This window comes from Zosterops lateralis, assembly GCF_965231275.1.
Source record: "Zosterops lateralis genome assembly, chromosome: 11".
Classification (NCBI taxonomy): domain Eukaryota; kingdom Metazoa; phylum Chordata; class Aves; order Passeriformes; family Zosteropidae; genus Zosterops; species Zosterops lateralis.
The window spans coordinates 9,225,555-9,249,702 of NC_139771.1; the positions used below are offsets into that span (position 1 = coordinate 9,225,555).

A 24,148-nucleotide genomic window follows, 5' to 3' on the forward strand; every position below is an offset into this window, starting at 1 on the left:
CAGGGAGAAGCTGCTGCTTTTCCTCCATATGGGAAACTGGGAGTGAGAACTGTCCAAGGGATTCCCCCAGCTGAGCTGCCTTGGGAGATCAGGAGCCCAAGTAACCCACCCCGGGCTGTGCTGCTGCTCTCACCCAGCAGGGCTGGGATCTCCAGGCACTGCCACCAGCAGCACTGGTGGTGGCTTCCACATGGGCACAGGCACAGGAAACCAAACTCCCACCAAAATTTAAATGGCCCCAGGCAGCCATTCCTGCCAGCAGAGGAACAAGGTGTTTCCATTGGCTGTGCAGAGCAAGATTTGGGTAGGAGGGGCTGTGACTGAGCCTTAGGGTGGTCTGAGCATTTCCACCTGGGGATAAAAAGCAGAAGGGCAGTGCCAGCTGTGCTAAAAGCCAGGGCCCAGTTCTGAAGTGTCTCCTACCCAATTTACTGATTTGTTTTTTTTCTCAGGGTGGTTAATTACCAATAATACAGAATCAAAGCATTTCTCCAGCTGAAGTCATGAACAGTGACTGAACAGTGCTGCTCTCCCCTCAGCCCCTGCACTGCAGCACCAGTGGCACTCTGTTGTTTGGATCTATTGGTTTCTCCCATGACAACACTCTGCTTTGGTCCCTCCAGAGTTTTGGGATCCAGATTCTGTGCTCAGGATCCAGGCAGGGTGCTCAGGATCCAGGTGCTGTGTGTGGGATCCAGGCAGGATGCTCAGGATCCAGGCAGGGTGCCCAGGAGGGTCCCGCAGTGCCCCCACAGCAGTGTCAGTGAGGGATCAGCGTGCATTACCAGTGTCAGGGAAGCACTGGGAAAAGCTCCCAGTAGAACTGTTGGGTTAGAAGGAAAAAAGATTTACTTGGTGAAGGACAGAATCACAGAGCCATAGAATTGTTTAGGTTGGAAAAACCCTCAAAGACCATTCAGTCCAGCCATTCCCCAGCACTGCCCCATGTCCCCAGATGCCACATCCACAGGGCTGTTAAATCCCTCCAGGGACAGAGACCCCACCTGGGCAGCTGTGCCAGGGCTGGACAATCCTTTTGTGAGAGAAAAGCCTTCCCAGACACTCCCCAAAGCCCCTCACTGCCTGTGCTATGGCTGCTAATGCCTGAGGGGCTGCAGCTGTGCCAGCAGGGCCTGGGGATGCCTCTGCTGAGCAGGGCAGGGGTGTGGAATCCTGGAGCAGCAGCCACCACCTCCCACAGCTCAAAAACCTTCCTGCCCAAACACAGCCAAGATGGCCTAAGAGATTAATTATCCTGCATCCAGGAATCTCATTGGAACAATTTTAACCAACCTAATGGTTGATTTTTAAATGGTCATTAAGTGATTTAACTCATGTTGAGGCAGCATAAAACTAATTTGATAATGAGATAAAAGGGAAATATTATTAAAAATTTATTTGAGTTTTACCAAAACTGTTGTAGGGAAAAAAAAAAGACAAGTGAAGTCTTTGATATTGCAGCTGTTTAAGCTGATATCTCACCCACGTTACATGGACTTAAAGGAGAATTAGCACATTAGAAGCTTTTGCAGTCAGAGGCTACAAATTACACTTTTATTAGAAACTCTGCCCTTTGCCACTTTAAAATGAAATTGCTTCTGTGTTCGCAGTGAAGAGATGTTCAAGTTTCAATATTCTGATAAAGTTAACAATGTTTTTTTGTTATGAAGGCAACACTAATAAAAGGTGTGTAAATTAAACTGGTTTTATACCATGGATGTTTCTGGCAACCTTGGGTTGTCATCTGCAGGGAGGTGACATTTGAAGTAGCTTCAGGAGAAAAATTAACCCACATGGTATCTGTTCTATCAAAACCCTGTCACCTCCAATATCAACCAGAAGATAACATAGAAAAATATTTTAAAAAAATAAAATAAACAAGAAAAAGACTCTTAGATGGGGAAGAAAATTAATTGTAGGAAAATAGAAACAGAGCCAAAGAAAAAACAGGCTAACATCCCTTGCCTTGCCTTGCCTTCCCAGCCCTGGGGAAGTGCACCCAACTCCACCCCAATTCATGAGGACAAATCATCCAAGTTCCAGGGAGCAGAAGAAGAATTCCCAGCATGTTACAGGTCACAGTCAGTGATTACCCTGAGCTCATCCCTGTCCCTCAGTGTGTCACTCACCACGTGTGGCACAGTAATGCTCCCCAGTAACAACAGGGTATGATTCATGTGCACACCTGCACATCTTTGTACAGAAGACATCTGTGCAGTTCCAGGAGCCTCCAGGGCCTGGACAAAGCCAGAGGAGCTGCAGAAAAGCAGGACAGCAGTGGAGAGGCTCACACTTCACATTTTGCCAGGCCAATGTTAAGTGTCCATCCCAGCACCCAGAAATGCAACAGTCAACACTGTGAGCACAGAGAAGTTAATAAAAGACAGAAAAGGGGAAAGGGGGAGGCTGTTTTGAGAGCAAGGGAATGAGCTGCCCCATGGGTTCGTGTCTCCTGGACTGTTTTACTGGTGGCTCTACAGGATGAACTCTGACCAAAACTCTCCCGTGTGCTCTCCAGTGGCTCCAGAGCAAACAGACAAGCCTTTTCCAGAGCAGAAGGATTTGTCTCATCTAATCAGTCACATGTTTTCATGGAACAGAGATTTTGGAGAGCTGAAGCCTGCTGTCAGCTAGGGTTAAAGGCAAGGAGAGAGCTCAGGAGTCATTCAGGAGAACAGGGACACATGTCAGTGTCACTTCAGCAGGAGACTCAAGACCAAGGACAGCAGAAGGGACCCATGTGCTGGTGAGGGCACAGAGTGAGGGTCCCCTGCATGGACATCTTGAATTAAGGCCTCAATGAGAGAGAACTCCAGCCATACTGGGCAGCCAGGGTTTCACATCAGCTCTCATTCCCTCACAGAAACACAAATGTGGGGGGAAAGGAAAAGGGAAAGGGAAAGGGAAAGGAAAAGGGAAAAGGAAAGAGAAAGGGAAAGGCTCCTCTTGCAAACTGAACAGTGCCTGTGCACTCCCTTCAAGGAGATTCAGCAACACCTGAATGCAGGGACAGGGAAAATCCTCACTGTTCATCAGATTGCTTGGACTCCTTTCCCTGCAGGAAATGAGCTTGGCTTTTTTGACTCAGTTTTCCCCCTGCAGGCACCACCACCTGCCCCATGGCCTCAAGGTTGCTGTTGTAAAATTGACACGGACTCAGTGCCCAGTTCTGTGCAAGAGCTGGGCTGTGATGCCCACACAGAGAGCTTTCAGAGCCTTCATAAAATCCTGGAATATCCTCAGTGCGAAGCACCCACAGGGATCACCCAGCCCAGCTCCTGTCCTGCCCAGACACCCCAACAATCCCACCCTGGGCATCCCTAGACCTCTTCCCTCAAGTCACCAGAGACTTGGAGCCTCCAAGTAAGGAATAAGATCTTTGTGAGTGTTGCAGGGGCCCATGCAAGTTTGCTCTGCTCTAAGGGCTCCTGGGCTGGTACACAACTCTCACTGCCATCACTTGAGTTCCACCAGGGAAGCATTGCTCAGGATGACCAAGGTTTTTAAGGAGCCAGTGGAACCTTCCAGCTTCTGTGTATGTTGGAATCAACACCTGTGAAAACAATCTGACAGTGCTCCTTCAAACCAAGCAGTTCTGACATCAGCACAAGATGAAATGGCAGCATCAGAGATGTGCATCCACCGCAACATTCCAGATCTACCGAGACAACTGGTGTCTTCCTTCCATCCTCATTTTTGGGCCTTGGTGAACCTCTATGGTTATTTCTGAGGCTGATGAGGGGAGGTCTGGTCTTGAATCAGAAACTGAGAGCAATCCAAGGTGCACTTGCAAGGCAGGAGCCTTGGCCTGGGTGCCCCAGCTGGAGCCATGCCCAGGGCAGCAGGGCCCTGTTCTCTCCAAACCACCTCTGCTGCAGGCCCTGGGCCACACACACAAAGGTATGGCTGGGGACTCTGTGCTTTGCCTTGCTATAAATAATAGAGCTTCATTTCCTTCACAGAGCTTTTGATTTGTTTCCTTTGGGAGACTCACGGGTTATAATGGCATTAATTCCTATTTGCCAACCTTGTCCTTATAAATGAGGATCTTCATCAAATGAATGTTAAGCGATGAGCACTATAATTAGGACAGATTTAAAATGCAGTGTGCCTAAATCAGAGACTGCCCAAGATGTTCTTTTTTTATTAAGATATAATTTGAAGGAGAATTACTGCTTAGTTTAGAACGAATTATATTTCCCAACAACCCCTTCTCACTGAGGGAATGTGCAGAGCAAGGAAATACACCCTGCTCCAGGAGTGAAGCCCAGCTCTCCTGATCCTACTGCTGGCAGATGATTCATGAAACATACATGGCTGAGAAGTGCTAGATGAGACCCTTTCCCCCCTAATTATTTTATGTCAACTCAGAATTCTGTTCAATCTTGCCGTTGTATAAATTAAAATAATTAAGGACTTGGAAACTGACCCCAACAATCAATGCCACAATTCCATCTGACTGCAATGCCTGTCATCTCCATGACCTCAGAGGCAACACCTTGAAGAGGTGAACACCCTCACCACTGACCGGGGACAACGTCTCACGCCATCTTCTGCACAGCAAGATATCTCTTGCCCCATGCCCTGGCAGTGCCAGCTCCATCCCCTGCCAGGTGAAGGACTTGAGCTGAGCACAGGACATCTGTGGACCCACCACTGTGCCAAGGTGCTGCTGCTGCTGAATACCAGGCTCAGCCTGTTCAGCAGAGAAGCTGCTCAGCCCTGTGTGATTACAGCTGCCCTGATGTTTGCTCTCATCACTGGGTTTCCCAACAGCAGATGGGAAATCAGCCAAGAGGGAGGGGACCAGAGAAAGAGAGTGGTAAAAAGCAGGAATAAAACAATGCTGAAGAAAAAAACTGCCAAGCCCAAATTAAACCCGAAAGGTCAAAAAGTCCATTAGACAAACAGAACAAAAATAACTCTCCTCTCAAAATAATTTTCTTAAGTTTCATTTACTCCTTGTGTAACTCCACTGAAAGAAGTGGCACTGGTCCACAAAGGAGTCTGGCCACATCCAAAACCTTTTCCAGGCTGGGTGGTCATCCTGCAGCTGCAAGGAGCAAGAAGGGCTGGTCCTGACCTGAGAGCAGGGAAAGGTGACAGAGCAGAAGCCCCAGCGCAGCCCCCCACAGCCCCCTGAGCCCCCAGCTCCTGCCCAAAGGGAGCTCCTGCCCCAGGGCTGAGCCAACGGGCTGCAGGTGTGAAAAGTGAACTGTCTGCACATGTCTCTGCTGTTTTCTTCTTCCTCTCTCCCACTCCTTCCAGCAGCCACCTTCTGTTCTCTGTGTTTGGTTTCTGTTTCATCCCCAGCTGTCGTGCAGGTGTCACCGAGCGGCGCAGGGCTGTGACACGGGTCCTGCTCGGGTTGACACATCCACACAGCTCCTCTCTGCTGCCACACAGCCCCAGACAGACACCTGAGCAACACTCTGCACTCTGCAGGGCTCACACACAAAGCCAGTGAGGGGCAGCACATGTCCCAGCTCTCCCTGCACAGCCACAGGCAGGTGCAGTGCAGGGTCCCCTCCCCACAGCTCCTATCCCCAGCCTGGGACCAGCACAGCAGCTCCTCCACCCACAGACCCACACAGGGCTCTGGGCCCAGCAGAATGACACAATCACAGGATCATTTATGCTGGAAAAGAACCTGAAAGATCTGGAGTCCTTCTGTTCCCCAGCATTGCCAGTGCCACCACTGATTCATGTCCCTGAGTGCCCGAAACCCTTCCTGCTCCATCCTCAGCAAAGCAGCAGCTCCACACCCTGATGGAGCCCACAGTACTGGGGGTTACTGCCCATTTGCTCCATGGACCAGCCTGACACTCACCTTGCAGGCTCCATGTCCTCAGACCTGTCACCCTCACAGGACACCCCTACCCAGAGCCTCTGTCAGCAGCAGAATAACCCTTCACACCAAATTTCCCTAGGACTGAGACCTAAACACAAGTGGGGTGAACACTGAGGTTTTCCTGCTGAGGTCACTGAGAGCTTTACAGAGTGAAAGGCACCTGCAAGAGGAGCCCTGCCCTGGGGCTCTGCCTGGGTGCAAACGCTGTCAGGATAGTGGCCACACACCAGAGAATGGACTCATGCATAAAATTGCCCTTTACCTCTTTCCTGCTGGCTCCCAGCTCATCCCAGTCTGCACAGGCAGCTCTCCAGATCCCTAAAAACTTCCTCTTCTATCTCTAAACATACTGCAAAACTTCTCTGCAGAATTAGTGCTGGGTTGATCAAATAAATCCTTGTTTATCTGCTGCACATCACCGAGGGGTGCAGTGATGGAGTGCGCTCTCTCACATGCACAACAGTAAACAAAAGATCCCAGGAATGGACTGATTTTCATGAGCATTTTATAAACCACAGGCTGTATTCTGCCCACTGCAGAAGGCAGTAGGAAGGAGAATTGTCTCATGGAAAATTATCCTTGAACTATTGTATGATTAACAAAATTCTGTGATACCAGTGTCTCAGCACCTCCTCCTCACGCAGTGTTGTCACCTCAGCTGCTGAGCCCTGCTGAGGAGCTCCAGGAGGCAGCCCCTGGGAACAGCCACTGTCAGAGCAGCCTTGTACAAACCCAGCATAAACCATCCTCCAAGGGAAGTGCTGCAGTCCAGCCTCTGTGGGCTTTCACTCACAGGTCAAACTACTTTATCTACTAATAATCTACTACTAATCTAAAAATACCTACTATTAGCACATGCCCTTTGTTCCTCAGCAAAAACCAACTGGTGACACTGTATAAAAGAAACATTACCCACCTTGGAAAAAAGAAATTAACCGAACAGAAATAAATGAAGTGTCTAGATGGCAGCAACCTGCACCTACTGCACAGCCCAAGTCTCTGCCAGCATCACACTGTTATGTGGCCTAACTAGAACCTGCACATGCCAGCAACAAATCTGTTACTAAAAGCTGGGAGTCAGAACCCTCAAAATCATCCAGGGCTCACAGCTCAGGTCCTTGAGAGCCTACAGAACAAGGTCTCAGTTTCAAGGGTCAATATAACACATCCAGGAGGGATGAGGAGGGTGGACACTACCAGCTCTCCAACCAGGACATATCCAGTCCCTACAGACCAACAGAGACAACTCCCCTGGCAAATTGGTCCCAGTGAGCCCTGACAGCCACCAGCCCAGTGTGGCAGCACTGTCAATGAGACTGGATTTAACCTCAGCCTTCCTTTGCTGGCCGAAGGATTTGAAGGTTACAAACATCTCTACCAGGAATGGCACCCCACAAGTGGCCAAGCAGGGAGGCCACCTTCCCAAGAGAGCCCCACAGCAGAAGGAACCCCAAAAGCTAAAGCCAAGCCCTGAGGAGCAGAAGTCAGGATCAGCTGTGCTGCACTACAAACCTGTGTTTACCAAGCACTGCCCAGTAAAACATATCCCTTATGTGTTGCCCTCTGCAATTCCAGGAATTACTTTTAAAAATGAGCAGATACAAACCAGGAAATCAGCCACCGTGTAAAACCCTTACAAATTAACTGCAGCCTTGCCCTGACCCTGTCATTCCATTTCTCCCTCCAACAGGAACATTACTGTAAATAAATACCACTGCAGTAATACCAGCTGTGCAGGACCCCCAACCCACCAAACTCCTGGAGCCCTGTCCTGTTACAAACTCACACTGCAACCAATGGATCCCTCTGGGATTTCTGACTTTGTGACTTGTCCTCCGAAAGCCACAATGCTCAGAGCAGCACCACTCCTGTTTCATGTTGTTTCTCACCCCTCCTGCCCACATCAAGGATTTGCTCACCCTGCCTGTCACATCCACAGCCCACAAATGGCAGGAGCAGGCTGGAGATGGGCAGTGTATGTGTGTGACTGAATGACAGACAAATGAAAATAAACTAAACAGCAGCAAAGCCCCAGGCATCATTAACTTGTACAGCAACAGCCACTTGTACCTGTGTATTTATACATCCATGTGTGGATTTATACACATTAATACAAACCTGAGCACTGCCTGTGTTTGGTTTGCTTTAATTGTGACACCCATTTATATAACCATTTATATAACTTACTTTTAAATCTGAGGGAACTTATCGCTATAATTTGCATAAGCACGCTCAGATCTGGCTAAGAATACTGATCAATGGTTGGTTGTCCTTTTCAGTCACAGGACCATTTTCATGTATTCTTTATAGGTATATATAAATATATAAACATGGCAATGCTGATAGTAGCCCAGTGTTACCTTTCATGCTCTGTTTTGCATGGCAAACACTCTGAGCCAACTGCAACGCTCACAGGGGAAGCTCCAAAATGAGCCAACAGCACAACAAGGAGGGAGAAGAAACAGGAATGATTTTCACTGTCATATTTTAAAAGAATTTACTATATTAAACCCAACAACCACATAATTTAAGAATGATAAATTATTGACAGAACCTCCAAATCATTCTTGACTGTTCCTGTTGAGACACATAACCTGCTCTTGTGCCTTTATTTCATTTCAGCCCCTCAAACACATTTTCAAAAGATTAACATCAAATTTTGAATGACCTAATTACAGCTTTATCGCATTTTATTCCTATTTCAAGATGCAAACTGGCTTCATACACGTAGACCCATGGTGTGCTCTGCATTCTGCAGCTGGCTCATCTCCATGATCACTCACACAGGTGACAGCAGAGGGTTCCCTGCCCACAGAGAGCTCAGCACTGCTCCCCTGCTGAAAACAGTGGCAGTGGAGGTGGTCCATCCTTGTCCATACTGCACATGGCCTGTGTGTGTGGGAATGATGGAAAACGTCCTTGACAGAGGGAACAAGGAGAACCTGTGTGTTTGGAAAGCTGTGGCAGCAACAGCCATAAACCACACAATGTCCTGGGATGAGGCATGCAGCCTGGGCACTGGGCTGTGGGAAATGGTGCCCCCCGTGTCCATGGACTTGTGAGGATTTGCTCCACCTGATAACTGACAGGGAAACCCCTTATCCCAAATAAGGATGTTTCTTAAATTATCCATGACTTTGAACTGCAGAGGAGTAGAAACAGCTGAAATAAAATACCCAGTGACCCCCAGTGCCACCAGCAGAGAGTGAGCAGTGGGGATTGCACGTTGTTGCTGTTACTGTGGTGTTGTGATGAATAAAGTGCTCTTTTCTTCAGCTGATTCACACATCTGCACATCAACGCATCTGGCAGGAACTGCAACAAGGTGAGGTTTAAGGTGCTTCCCAACCCAAATGATTCTGGGATTTATGGGATTCTTTGAGAAGTCATAAATTTCCTATTTTTCTCCAGATACTTTTCTTGCCTTCTTACAAACACAACATGAACTGTTAATATTTTTTCACTGCTTGTGACTTATCAGAACAAAATCAGAGCTCAGCCTTGCTTTTCTCAAAGGGAAAACCTTCCAGCCAATGCAGGACGTGCTCCACAAGACACTCCCTAAAGTGTTCCAGAAGACATCCTTCCATAAAAAATTATTGGGACATTTTCTGTGACATTTCTGTCCCCCTGAAACCCTGTGGCACAAGCAGGACCTGCAGTGCCAGCAAGGCCAGTGCCACTGAGTCTCCCCATCAGCATGGTTTGCAGTTCAAGCCATCAGTTCTGCTCTGAGAGGGATTTCAGAGCTCCAAGGATGCAAAGAAACACAAAAGTCAGAAGGAACAACGAAAAGGCAGCAGCAGGTTCAGGCTGTGACTGCAGGCAGCCAGACAGGCTCTGCTCCCACTCTCGGCAGGATTCCGGGTAAGTGCTCTTCACAAACACCTCCTTGACACACGTTTTCCTTCCTCAAACCATTCGCCAACTCTCACACCACAAAAAAGCAGAAACAATTATTCTGAAGAACATTTATGAGTGCTTTGTAACTGAAAAACTTCCTTGCACCAAAGCAAAGAGCAACAGTTCTGCCTGGTCTAAATAAAAACTCCCAAGCAACAAAAAATACCAAACCCAACTACACAACAAAACCTGCCCACTCTCCCTGCAGAAAGCCTCCTGGGAAAAAGCTTAGGTTTGAGAACGTAAAAACATTTAGGCTCGCCTCATCACTGCACACTACAGGCAACAGCAGTTCTGATTGCAAGTGATGTGTTGAATACATGATTTCCTACAGCTCCTTGCTTTGGGAGCATCAGGGAGCAACCCCAGCTCCAGCTCATTCCAGCCCTTTGGGTATTTTTCAAACTGGATTGTAATTGAATTCCAGCAACTACTTCAGTTCAACATTTTTTAAATGGAAAAACTCAGCAGTATGGTAAAAAGGGACATCAGTTGTAGGCAGGAGCCGACACCAGCCCAGGGCAGCCCCAGACGGTAACTTGGAGCAGAACACTCTGCCCGGAATCCCCTCCCTCGGTTGCAGGGCTGCTCTTCACAGCATCCCCTCCCTGCTGGCGTCACTCAGCTCATTTCCTTACCTGCTTTCCTCTCCTGCAGCCTGGAGCGTCACAAGTGAATCTGAAACATGAAACTCCCGTTTTCAGCGGCACCCGCCGGGGCAGAGGGCTGTGTCCAGCCTGCAAACCAGGGGAATCCCGGCACATTCCCTGTGCCCTGCTCGGGGGAGCGGGAGGAGCTCACGGCTGATCGCACCCACCCCTGGATTACCCGAGACATCACCGAGGGGCTGAGCAGGGATCGCCTCTGCACAGCCAGCCCCGGCACGCTGCCTTTTACAGGAGTAGTTTGGGTAAAATCGTGCTGCTCTCTGGTCAGTGTGGTGAGGTGTCGAAAAGAAGGGAAATCTCGATGAGCCCGGACAGCGCTGCGGGAGAACGGCCCTGGGGAGCGGGGCCGGGACGGCCCTGAAGCATTTGCTCCGTTTGTAACAGTCCTGTGCAACTCTGTGTCCAAAGAATGAAGGGAAATACTGTATCCGAGTCCTCGAGAGCCCTCTCCATCCACCCGCAGCCGAGCCTCCTGACACACGGTGCCTCACAGTCTCCTCCAGTCCGCGATTTCCGAGCAGGATCAGGAATAGTAACAGCTTCTCACCCACAGCTGCTTTTCACCTCCTGCTATTGCTCCTAGTCCCCTGCGGGTCTACTCCCACACCTTCCAGCAGTCCCTGATTTCTAAGGACATTGCTGCATTCACCACACGCCTGTTCCCTCGGCAGCGCAGGGAGATGGGGCTGCAGCGGTGCAGCAGTGCAGGCTGTCAGGGGCTGTGCTGGCAGGGCAGCAGTGCAGGCTGTCAGGGGCTGTGCTGGCAGGGCAGGCTGAGCAGGGGCTGTGCTGGCAGGGCAGCAGTGCAGGCTGTCAGAGGCAGGGGCTGTGCTGGCAGGGCAGCAGGGCAGGCTGAGCAGGGGCTGTGCAGCAGTGCAGGCTGAGCAGGGGCTGTGCTGGCAGGGCAGCAGTGCAGGCTGTCACAGGCAGTGCTGTCAGGGGTGTCAGGGCTGGAAGTGAGGGTTCTGTTCATGCTGTGCTGCTGCCCTGGGCTGAGTGTGGAGCATGCTCCTGTGAGTGCTGGAAAGACAGAGCTGTGGACAGACATCCCTCAACAGGAGCTGGTGTGCGGCAGCACCCTGTGATTCCACTGGGATGAACTCTGGCACAGTCCCAATAGTATTAAAATTCTTTTGAGGCACTGCTACATGTTTCTTTCTGCTTTCCTTGGTCCTTCAGCACTCTGACTTATCAGTCCTAGTTCAGCAGACTGGAGAGGTTTTTTCTTGCTCCAACTCAGAGCAAGGCTGAAGCCTTCTGCTGTGAATCATGAGCCAGTTCCAAAGGTAGAAACACAATTTCAAAACCAGACTGCTTAAAAAGTAACTAGTACAGCCATATCTGGCTCCTTTACAAGTTTAATGGAGATAACCAACATTTGTCTGATAAGTTACTGCAAATATAAACAAAGAAAAAGGGAAACTTGAATGTGGAGTAGAAGAGATGGGGAAAATACTGAAACGTGGCCAAAAGTTAAAAGCTCTCTGCATAGAACTACAAAATGAAGAGTATTTCTTGGACTATAGAAGAAATGTTCTACTATTTCAGCCAAAACCAGATGAACAATTTTATCATCTCACAATTAAAGAAGATGACTTGAGCAGAAGCACATCAAAACATTGATAGAAACACCTCATTGAGAAAGAGTCTCTTCACTAATGCAATAATACAGCACTTGGAAACTGAAAACAAGCAAACTTGGATTGGAAATATACATGATTTTTTCCAATAATGAACTAATAAACCTTTGGGACAACTCCTTAGTGGATTTGTTGACTTTCCCTCAAAAACAGCTGTGCTTTCATTTGGCCAGTGTGTTTGTCCTGATGCAAAAGAGTTGTGGATAAGAGTTCCCACTAATGCCAAGAACCACTTTGGCAGTAAAAGCTGTGAATTCTTAGGATCTTCTCAGAACACATCTGAGTGTTTTAAGACCTCATCAGCCACCTCAACAGGAGCAAATCCACCCCTTTAGAACAAGCTTCCATGTTGGCCCTGTAAGGAAATGGCATCCTTACCTTTTCCAACCCCTTAATGTGCTCTGCCCACATTTACACCTTTCACTGGGAGGCAAAACCACAACAGGAATTAGTCATGTCCCTGGAATGAGGAATCTCTTATCAGCAACCACTGTCAGTGTTCCACAGCCAGGAGCAGGGATGAGAGAGGAGAGGCTAGTGAGAGGTGGCCTCTGGACCACCTGGGCTCTCTGGGGCTCTCTGAAGTGACCATGGAGCAAAGACTCAGCAGCCCCACGTGCTCACCACTTTTTGGTCAATGACTCTTCATTCAGTATCCAGAAGGACTCCTTGGTGACAGAGTTCTTTAACTCCCTGGGAAACTCTTGTGGGGTGTGAAGGAGCTCCTGTGCTGTTCCTATGCTGTCCTCGTGGCCTGGAAGGAGCTGGGGACTCCCGTGGTCCTGCTCCTGGCCAGCAAATTGCTCTTTTTTGGCTAAACAAATTAAGTGTACCCTAGACACCCTCCACATTCCTTAGTAACAGCTGCAATCGTATGTCAGGGTATTCAGTGACTGGGAATGGAGAGGAAATCCCAAGGGGATGGTGATGCAGGAGCCAATGTCCCTGTTAACATACAGGCCCAGCACTGGGAGCTGCTTCTCCACCTGCCCTGACCCAGAGGCTTTGCTGAGATGCTCAAAGAAGGCATTGAATCTCACAACCTGGCAGTGGAGATTGTGCTCCTGCACCACCATCCTTGGCTGACACAAGGGACCTGGCACATATGGCACGGTAACAGCATTCCTGCCAATTCCCACTTTTCCATTCCCCACCATTGAGATGGTAACAGCAAAAATGGAAGTTTAACAAAAAATCACAGCTATTGATACCTAGCAGAAATATTTCATGGTTTTTTCACTTGTTACATCCTTCCAGTCTGCCAGATGAGGCAAAATGCTGTTTCTGATAGTAAATGTACCGTGTAATTTGCTAAAAGAGGAAAACACAATGAAATCCATGAGCAATTCCATAAAAACAATAAGGCAGCTCTCACATAGTTCCAGATTACTGGGTTGACAATTGCAAACAGGAAATTTAAAAATATCTTTGTTTCTGCAATTCTAGTTTATTTTTTCCTGTCAAAATACACTATTGCTTAACTTTCTGCTTTTCTCGGCTACTCGCTAAAACTAATGGATGAAACACCACAAAGTGCTGAATATCCCAGCAGAAGCCTGCCCTGGTCAGCTGAGCACAGTTACGCCCAGGGAGACTCAGTGTCCTCCCTCCTGCTCTGCTGCAGGCACAGGACTGAGCCCTGGCCTCACCTGGGGCAGCAGCACCTGGCAGTTTCTGGGGATGTGCCTGAGAGGAAAAGAGGGAATTCCTCCATGGGCTGCTCCATGAGAGCCCTGCACGTGCTGTCAGCCTCTTCCAAAGCACTTCCAAAGGCCCAGGAGGGTGCAATGAGGAGGGATTTGCACCCTCCAAGACCAGGAGAAAATGTTCATCCCTGGATGTCCCAGCTGTGGAGAGCACCAGGCACAGAACGGAGCCAGAGATCACAGAACCATGGAATTGTTTGGGGTGGAAAAGACCCTTAAAATCACCAGGTCCAGCATCCCCCCAGCACTGCCAAGTGCTCCATTAATGCTCCACCATGTCCCCAATCTACACCTCCTAATATCCATCCAGGGATGGTGACCCCACCACTGCCCTGGACAGTCTGTGCCAGGAATCACAACCCTTCTGATGAAGAAATTTTACCCAATATCCAATCCAAACTTCCCCTGGCATAACTTGAAGCCATTTGCTTTAGGATGTTGCAGCCTGCTCACACACCCAGGACATCCCTGTCCCTCAGTGACCTTCTGAGGGGGAAGATGCTCAGCACCACACAGGGTGGGGAACCAACACCCCAGAAAAAAATCTACATGAGAGATCTGGTGAGATTTGCCAAACACGTTGGTTTTGGGTTTGCCATTATATTGTATATCAGAGGTACTTGGGTGCAACAGCCAGGTAACATCCCAAAACAGCCATGCATAAAGCTGTAAAATGGACTGTGAACAGGCTCTTTTTTTTTTTTTTTTTTTTTTTTTTTTTTTTTTTTTTTTTTTTTCAGATAAAACTCTGGAAGGGAATTACTATTGGTATCAGTCAGGCAGTGTAAGATTTGCTAATGTACAGCCACGTTACAGAGTTATCAGTCACTGATAAGAGGCATGACATGGTCACTATGAGAAACCCACATGATTCCAAAGCAGCAGCTCACCTGTAGCACAAACAAACCCCCAGCACTGCTACTGAGCACCTCTGTAAGACAATTCTATTGCCACAAACGTGTTTTAATAAGATATTTGGAGAACTGTAGACCTACAGGCTGCCATACAAGAGGGGAGAGAACATTCAGTTTTTGCTGCAGATGTACTACGCTGCTACTACAAAATTTCTACTGCTCAGAAAGAAGAAAATGCATTAAGGTAATATTAAAGATGGTGGCCTCTAAGTTTTGGAAAGCCTTATGTTATTGTATAACACTTTTTCTCTTCACCAGTATCTTCCCATATGTAGTCACATTCCTTTGATAATTTTTTTCAAGACATCTTTATCAAATTTTTTTTATTATTATTATGGAGTTATTCACCACTAAGGAAAAAGTTCTCCTTTGCTTTCAGAACTCATTTCTTTGTTGTGACATGTTAAAGCTGCCACCCCTTTAGTGCTGAACTCAACAGGCACCCAGGTGCCCACAGGGCTGCTCACAAAACAGTGCAGCTAAAGGCTTGGGCTGCTGGAGAGTACTCATTAAACCACAGGATCTCTCACTTTTTAAAATTAAACGTGAATTGTGTTTAATATTTTTAACATTTTATCCTGTCAGAGGTAAATACTGAGTAAAACCTTCTAGAATTAGAAGAATTTTTATATACAAAAATCTCCTGTGAGCTATGCTGGCTCCCAGGTGCCAGCAGGCCAGACAATGTCCATGTAGGACTTTCCACACTACTATCCACTCTTGGGATTACTTAGACTTGGATTTTCTAAAGCATTCCAGTACAGACATTAGCATGGCTCATTCATGATAGCTGCTGTGGTCAGGCTCACAGAAAAAACTGAGCCTGCCATGTCAACTAAATCTCCAGGAAAAATTGAAATAACCTGAGATTTTTAGTTATTTGAAAAACTTATACACCTTGCTCCTATGTGAACTCAGCACATGAAAGGAAATCATGCTGGGCACAGCACAATTAACCTCAGGGATTCCCTCTGCTGTGATAAAACCAAAGCAAATAGCACTCCAGGATTCAGGATTATCCTCATCTTCAAATTTTACCCAAATTTCCAAATTTGCTTAGTGACAAGCCTGGGTAAAAGACTGGAACTAGATGCTGCCATATAAAACCAGACCTGTCTTTGAAAGGGAAAACACTGAATGCTCCATTATGAGCACAAAATCTGCCCACACAGAGGGCTCAGCTTTGCAGAGTAACAGGGAAGTGCCTTTCTCACCCCAGCCACGTTCGGTCTGTGTGCCAGGGCACCCTGAGTGACTCCCACCACCACTCCAGGCTGCTCTGATAACTGCACCAGCTGCTTTAGGTAACTAAACCTTTCACTAAGTTATTGACCACTGCTGGGCCTGGAGCAAGAGGGTTCAAAGTTTAAATATACATGAGGTAATAAAATCAATACTTGTTATTTCATTTAGTGAGCACAATCCCACCCTGCAGCACCAGGTGTGGGTTATAAGAACAAGTAACAAAATACTCAGAGAAAATGAATAATTTACCTCCCCTCACCTCCAGCTGTAATGAGTAACCCCATACAGATTCCTAGTTGAACAAACTGGTACAAAAAGGCTTGTCTTGGATAGCAGGTTCTGCAATGTTTCCACTGCAAATGAGGCACCTGGAGATCTGTCACCACGTACAGCTTTTTCCAGCCCCCAGCAAGACCATCTCTGCTCCCAGGAGGGAGGGAAGGGAGGGTGTCCCTCCTCCCAGGAGGGGTATGGAGGGTGTCCCTGCTCCCAGGAGGGGTGGAGGGATGTGGGGCAACACAGTGTAACCAGCAGCATCCCCTGCAGGCTGAGGAGAAGGCAGAGCTTCTCACTCCACACAGCTGAACCCCTGTCCCTCCCCCCCTGTGGCCCAGCAGCTGGTGGCTGGCCCAGGGACCCCGGGTGGCACAGCTGCCACCAACCCTTCTGCCCAGCCAGGCCAACCCTCGAGGCAGCAGTGACCCAGGGGCAGCACCTGCTGAGTCTCAGCTCCTTTGCTCATCAAGTCCACTTCCTCTTCCTTCTCCTCTCCTGCTCTCCTTCAGAGCCACCTCCCATGCCACGGTCCCCACAGCCTGGCTGTCCCTGTCCCTGCAGAGCTGGTACCAGGCAGAACATGCAGGACTCCTCCTGGGGATGGGACCCAGGGGGAGACGAGCCAGCGCAGGGAATGGAGGGGCCAGGAAAGCACAGGGCACCAGGGTGGCTGCTCAGGGCACAGCTCTGAGGGGTGGGGGACTGCATCAGCCCAAAGAACACATCAAGGAACACACACACCACCTGCACAGGAGGAGTCAGACAGCCCCGTGCCCACTTTGGCATCATTGTCCTTTGCCTCTAGGATCATCTCTGTCCTTTCCAGACTGCTGGAAGCTGCTTGTGTGGAGCAGCTAGGGCAAACAGAGAACAGGAATGATCAGACCTTAGTCTCGGGAGGGTCTGTGGACACATCAACAGCTCTAAGGCTCAGCACATGTCAGCAGTGTCCCAGGGTCCTCAGAGCAAGTGTCCCATAAGTGCAGAGGGCTCCACTGCCACCTCCAACTCTAAACTACATCATATAAATTTAACACACTTTAGATACTTTAAAAATATCAATTTGCCATCAGAACTGCCGAAGGTGCCACAGAGATGTTGCCCAGCCTTAGGTGAAAGGAAGACTGTGACTGCTGCAGGGATAAACCCATAAAAATATATATTTATTTTAAATATTTGGGAACTCCTGTCAGAAGGGAAACACAAAAACACCTGATCTGCTTCTACAAAACCAAAGCAGAAAAGACCTTTTTTTCTGAATTGCACACTGTGCATCATGTTAAAAAGAAGCAGAAATATGATTAAACACTGGGCAAGCCTCCTGAACCCAGCACAGCTTGGCATACCGGCTCCTGTTAGGTTGCTGCACCTATGTAACATTGTATTTTTGGTTGCAGTACTATATAACATTGAATATTTTTGTTGCAGTTCCGTATAAACATTAACATCAGTGCCTTGAGCGTCCAGGACAGACATGATTTTATACAACTAAATCTTGAAATTTTTTTTCTATTTATTTGCTTGTATATTACCAAGAAAAGCAAACAGTGTCATAGAGTTGTTTGCTCCTAATACTCCATACTTCCCTGATACAATTATCTCAGGTTTGACACTGTGAGAAGTGAGCTCCTCCTCAGTTTCCTTTCTCTAAATTCAATCCCTGGGCACTACCATAAGCTAAGAAAAAGGGTACAAACCCTCCCCAGGAGCTCTATAAATCAATTCTGCCCCTTTTACCACAAAATTAAACACCTTTTCTCGTGCTGTTGACTCTGAGCTGCCCGCAACACGATCATTTGCTCGATCAGTTACAAACAGCCTCTCTTGGTCCGTTTCAATGGAAATTCACACCCTGCGCCGGCAGCTGAGCTCCTGTCACTGTTTACGCTTCAGGAATCCACGCCGTCATTACTTTATCCGAAAATCCCAATTCTTTCATGTCCTTAAACTTTCTGAGTTTCGAGTGCACGTGCTGGAGGCTTCTCTCCAGCCTCAGCTCCTCCTGTGTGCCCGAGTCCTCCCGGGCAGGGCCGGCGGGTCCTGTCACCGCCTGTCCTGGGCACCCTCCAGCCGCGGGTCCTGTCCTGGGCACCCTCCAGCCGCGGGTCCTGTCCTGAGCACCCTCCAGCCGCGGGTCCTGTCCTGAGCACCCTCCAGCCGCGGGTCCTGTCCTGGGCACCCTCCAGCCGGAGCTGCCGCCCGGACCGGCCCTTCCTGCATTTCCCTTCCCGCATTTCCCTTCCTGCATTTCCCCTCCTGTTCCTACACAGCTTCCAAAATAAACTGCCCGACATCGCTCCTGGTGCCGCGGCAGAACGCCTCGAGCAGTGGGTTCGGCGCACGGGAGACCCGGGGCTGCCCCGGGGCCCCTCCGCCCGCTGCTCAGAGACGCTGCCGGTCCCCATGGAAGAGCCACAGCCCGACCTGACCGGACCCCTGCCGTAAAAGGCGCTCGTCCAGGTGATTTACCTGATTTTAATTGCCCTTTTTACACTTCAGTCGCTGCTGGGGAATGGCCGCGGCGCCGCTGACGCTCCTCCTCCGTCACATCCGAAGGGAGCGAGGGCTCCTGCCGGGGCTGTCACCCCGTACCCCCTTCCCCCGGTGACCCCCGTTCCCTGCGGCCGCCCGGGCGCTGCGGCGGCTGCTGGGGCCCCCCGTCCCCAGGACAGGGACCGTCTCCCTGGCCCCCCCAGCACCGGCCGCCGCCGAAGTTCCGCCGCCCGCCCCAACTCCGCGGCGGCCGCCCATTGTCTGCGCGCCGGGAGGCGCTTTGGGGAGAGCCGAGCCGAGAAGCGAGTCCTCCGCCCCGCCCGGCCTCCCCGCCGCTCCCGGCCCGCGGGGAGCCCCCCACGGCAGCGCTGGCTTCGGGCCGGGCCGGGCTCGGGGGGTCCCGGCGGGGCGGGCGCTGCTCCGGCCGGGGCTCCCCAGGGCCCGGGGCCGCCGGAGCGGGGGGTCCCCGCAGACCCCGGCCCTGCCCGCCCCGTCACCGGGAACGCGCCACGGTGCCCCAGCCCTGCCCCAGGAGGCCGAGCCGCGGGGCCCGGGCCCGCTGACAGCGCGGCTGAGCCCGGCACCGCCACCGGCACCGGCACCTCCACCGCCGCCGCCGCCGCCACCGCCGCGCTCCCCGCCCGGCCCCGGCCCCGGCCCATCCCCGCCCCGGGCCGCACAATGGCCCCGCCGCCCCGGGCTCCGCTGTCACCGCGGCCAGGGGAGCAGCTTTGTGTCGGCGGCGCGGCCCCAGAGCCACAGAACACACAAAACACACAAAACACAGCAAACACACAAAACACAGCAAACACAGCAAAGCGGCGCGGGGAGCGCGGCTCCTCCTTCCCCGCTCCGGGCAGGCCCGCGGGAGGGAAGGCGGCGGCCGCGGGGCCGGGGCCGGGGCCGGGGTGGCGGGCGCGGTGCCTCACCTGCCGTGGAACCAGTCCTTGCAGGCGTCGCACTCGATCATGAAGCGGGTCACGTCGTAGGGCAGGCGGCAGATGCAATAGACGGGCACCGTCGCCATGTTCGCTCCGCTCGCCGCCCGCCCGCCGCCTGCAGCCCGCCCGCAGCCCGGCCGGCCGAGGGGAGCGGGGCCGAGCGGGGCCGAGCGGGGCCGAGCAGGGCCCGGGGGGGGCCCGGGGGAGGAACGGGAGAGCGGAAAAACGGGGGGAACGCAGAAAAATAAAAAACCCGCTACGAAACGGCGGCGGCGGCTTCAGGGCTGCAGAGGGGCGGGCGAGCGGGGCCGCAGGACGGGGAAGCGCCGCCCGGGGCCGGGGGCCATGGCCGATCCCGCCGCCCGCCGGCGCCGCGGGCCGGGGCTCTCTCTGTTGTTGTTGTTGTTGTCCCTCCGGGATGGTGATTCCCGGCGCTCGGCGATCGCGGCGGTGCCCCCTGGTGACAGCCCGGCGCGGCCTCCCCGGCGGGCCCGGCCTTGCGTCAGTCAGTCAGACCGGGGGAGCCCGGCGGGGCCCAGCGGGGCCGAGCGGGGCCGGGCCGGGCCGAGCGGGGCCGAGCCGAGCCGAACCGAGCCGAGCGGGGCCGAGCCGAGCCGAACCGAGCCGAGCGGGGCCGAGCGGAGCCGAGCCGAGCGGGGCCGAGCAGAGCCGAGCCGAGCGGGGCCGGGCCGAGTGGGGCCGAGCCGAGCCGAGCCGAGCCGAGCCGAGCGGGGCTCCCCGGTCGGGGCCGGGGCCGGGGCGCGGCGGGGGCTCGGCGGAAAACGCGTGTCGGTGTTAACCCCCCGCCTGCCGGGAGGGACCCGCTCAGCCCCAGCGCCCCCGCCCGCCCCGCCGGGGGACCAGGGGGACCAGGGGGGCCGGGGGGCGGTGCGGGGACACCGGGAGCGCTCGGGGCGGCGGGAACGGGGGGACCCGCCCGGGGGTGTCCGCGGTACCGGGCACGGCCCCAGCGGAGAGCCCGCGGGAGCTCCGGGCCCCCCCAGGGCGAGGAAAGGCGGAGAAGTCGCCGCGAGCCGCGGGAACAACGCCCGGCCGGGGGTGCGGGCGGGGACAGCCGGACACACACCGCGCCCGGCCCTCATCTGGAGAACCCAAAGGAACGGGCTGCTTTCTGCTCAGTAACGTGATCCTACTGGGGTTTAACCTCCCGGCGGGTTTGCTGAGGGACGGAACGAGATGGTCTTTAAGGTCGCATCCAGCTCAAAGCACCCTGTGATTCTCTGTTTGTGTGATTTCTGCTTTTAAAGTCACCCCCTCTGCTCACAGCAGCCCTTTCTTTCCCTGCTGTGACACCCAGGGGATGGTAATAAACACCTGGTGCCCGCCAAGAGGCAGATCACAGCAGCGTATGGGCCCTGGGGGACTCTGAGGCACGGGCTGACCCTGCACCCCAACACAGCACAGCCCCCCCACCCAGGGGCCAAAGAGCAGCCACAGGGTGTGAGCAGGGCTGAGGATGCAGGACCTGCCTGCCCCACCATGCCAAGGCTCTGGCAGGGGTTAAACAGATGGGCCGGGGGCTTTGGGAATGACCTCCATTCCCAGAGTGCTCAAAGGCCAAGGGCATCTTTCCCTGAGGAGCGAGAGCTTCCTACAGAGTGCTCACAAAGGGCCTCCCAGCTAAGGTGGGATTTTAATTCTGTTACGATGGTTTCAGCATTTTGAATCCATTACATTTGGTGCTGTGGCAGGGAATTGGTCTTTGAGCAAAAAACTAAAACTGATATTTCTTAGACTTTTTTCATCTGTCTGCAAAAATCCTTAGAGTCACCTGTGGAGGACAAGGGTAGCTCATGAAGCCAAAAAACTTCAGTTTCAAGTTTTTCTACAGAGAGGCAGCTGTTGTTGGACAGCTGAAGAGGGGCTGTCAGGATCCTTGCCCTTGCCCACTGCATGTCTATGCCACAGGCAGGACTGTCGCACACAGGGCTGTGTGTGAGTGACACACTTGGCCCTACCACAGGTGGCCTCTGACACAGCTGGAAGTGCAGTGACACAGGGGGAGGTCCCAGGACTGCATCCTTAATTGTCACTCAGTGCTTTTGAGTGTCTCAAAGTGTACCAAGGGACCTGTTTCCTTCACCACAATGCACCATGTAAGAACCTGCCCCCTAAAACCAGCCCCCTTTTTAATAAATCTGTTGGTCATGGCTTTAATGGTTCAGAGCTTCAGCCAGAAGTAGAAGAGCAGGTCCTGGGAGTAAGGCAGGATGGGGCAGAAGAGCTTGGGAGCCATGACAAAGCTGCACACACCTTTACACTACTCCTCGGTGCCAAGGACACCTCCCAGCACCATCAGGGTTGAAATGAACCCCCAGAGACTGGGGTGTCCTTTGGCACAGGATGGTGATGAGGACACTGGGATCGTGCCTCTGCCCACCCCACACACAGGCAGCTGCACCCTGAAGGGCTCCTCCCCTCCCAAAGGCAGCGTTGTCATGTTACAGGGCACGGAAGCAGCAGGTGGATCCATGATCTTGGAGGCCTTTTCCAAACAAAATGACTATTCCCTGAAGCAGCTCCCCCACACCACTTCCTGTGCCCCTGTTCCCTCTCCCGGTTGTTTATGGGCTTTGCTCACCCAGCTCGTACCAGTGTGAGGAAATTTGTCTCATCACCTTTCCTCAGTGCCACGTGCATCTCCACGAAAACAGCTTTATTTCCAAGGCACCACCCGAGTTCCAGTGTCCCAGCTACTGCAATGGTGAGCCAACCCTCCGAATGCCCTGCAGGTTTGGTGCTCACTACAGAGGGCAGCAGGGCCATGCCTGAGTACAGCCAGGTGCTCCTGGGGGCTGGAATCGTGTCCAGCTCTCCACTGTCCATCACTGGCCCTCAGATGATGCCATCCCTAGCAGCAAGGTGCTGTGTCTGTGGTTTTACTCCTGTTTTTACAGTGTCCAGTGTCCAGTGTAAAAACTTTTACAGTGTAAAAACTTGGCAGTTTTTACAGACACTGCCAAGTGCCATAGCCAGCTGGGCCATCTGCAGTTGTGCTGGAGGATGCTGGAGCTGACACTGCATGGAAATGCAGAGGCTCTGTTCTGGCAGCTCAGATACCTTATCATTGATTTAACAGGGATTAGTGGATTAAGAAATTTATGGGTGAGGTTGTCCCACTGTCCTGAGCTCTCCATGAGCACTGCAATCCAGAAGGTGCCTGGCTATCCTTGGGAGGGGAGGGTGAACAGTGGAGCTGTGCCCAGGTGCCTCAGCAAAACATCATTTGATCACAGAGTTCACTGTTTGAAACCTTGAAGTGAGCTTTAATATGTATTTTTAACCCGATTGGGGAAAAGCAGCACAGACCCACACAGAGGGCAAAGCCCCTCACAGAGCCCCTCAAAGAGCTCCTCACGGAGCTGCTGTGCAGGGCCACGAGTGTCCTCTGGTCCAAAACTCCACGCAAGAGGGAGACACATGAGCCCATCACTCCTCAGGCTGGTCCTCACTTATTTTATCTCTCACTAGGATCAACACACTTCCTCAGGCATCAGAATGTTCATTTTTCCCAAATTCAAAATGTCGAGGAATTTCCCAGGTAAAAGAGATTTTCTAAGTGTTTAGAACTTTTTCTATGCGCTGAGAGCTGTTAAGAACCAGAAACTGGAGTAAGATAACAGCAGAATCACTGTTAGATGAGCCCTCTGCTCCCATCCCATCCCACCCCACTCCATCCCATGCAGTCCATTCTTTCAGATCTTTCTGGGAATGGGTCAGAGGGCGTTGAGGGACATGGGTGGTTTGATCACCTCCCACGACTGATGCTCACTCCCCAGCCTCATTCCTGTGCTTGCACTGGACTGTATTGTGCTTATCTCCAGAAACTTGAACAAGGATGTTTGTCCCAGAAAAGTGCAGCCCTCCCTCTGCATGACCCTTTCTCCAGCCACATCTTGTTCTTTTCCAATGGGGTGTTATTACCAACAATCCTTGATTGGCTCCACAGTTATCAGCGCTTCAGACACACACTATCAGCCCCTTATCTTCTGGGATCCTACACTGTCCTCCTCTATCTCATCTCTGTCCAGAGAGTGGGACCCGCCGGTACTTGGCTGGATCCACTTCACAGGCTCTGGGTGGGATCGACAGGAACACAGTGTCAGCCCCGCCAGCACTGCCACCTGCCACGGGGCCGGGAACCGCGGGGCTGGACAACTGCGGGGTGGGTGACGGTGCTCCGAGCACGGGCAGCTCTGCAGGGCGTGCCACCACCTCATCCTCATCTCAGACCAGCGCAGGAGTGATGGCTGCACGTCCCATGCCCCGTTCCCCATGCCCCGTTCCCCGTTCCCCATTCCCTATTCCCCATGCCCCATTCTCCATTCCCCGTTCCCCATGCCCCATTCTCCATTCCCCCTTCCCCATGCCCCGTTCCCAATTCTCCATTCCCCATTCCCCGTTCCCCGTTCCCCATTCCCCGTTCCCCATTCTCCGTTCCCCGTTCCCCGTTCCCCATTCCCCATTCCCCATTCCCCGTTCCCCATTCC

The 24,148-nt window shown here is 51.9% G+C and overlaps 1 protein-coding gene across 3 annotated transcripts in view; it reads right to left on the minus strand.

Moving 5' to 3' along the window:
- PHF2 (PHD finger protein 2) overlaps positions 1–19,734 on the minus strand; it is a 51,939-nt gene extending 32,205 nt beyond the window's left edge. For 2 of the 3 annotated variants that reach the window (XM_083869724.1, XM_083869722.1), the window contains exon 1: positions 19,626–19,734. In XM_083869724.1, coding sequence (XP_083725850.1) covers positions 19,626–19,723 — 98 coding nt within the window. In that variant the 5' untranslated portion in view covers positions 19,724–19,734. Of the gene's footprint in view, positions 1–2,185; positions 2,207–19,625 lie in introns of those variants that run through there. The other variant, XM_083869723.1, reaches the window with a different exon arrangement.
- Positions 19,735–24,148: the final 4,414 nt, after the last annotated feature.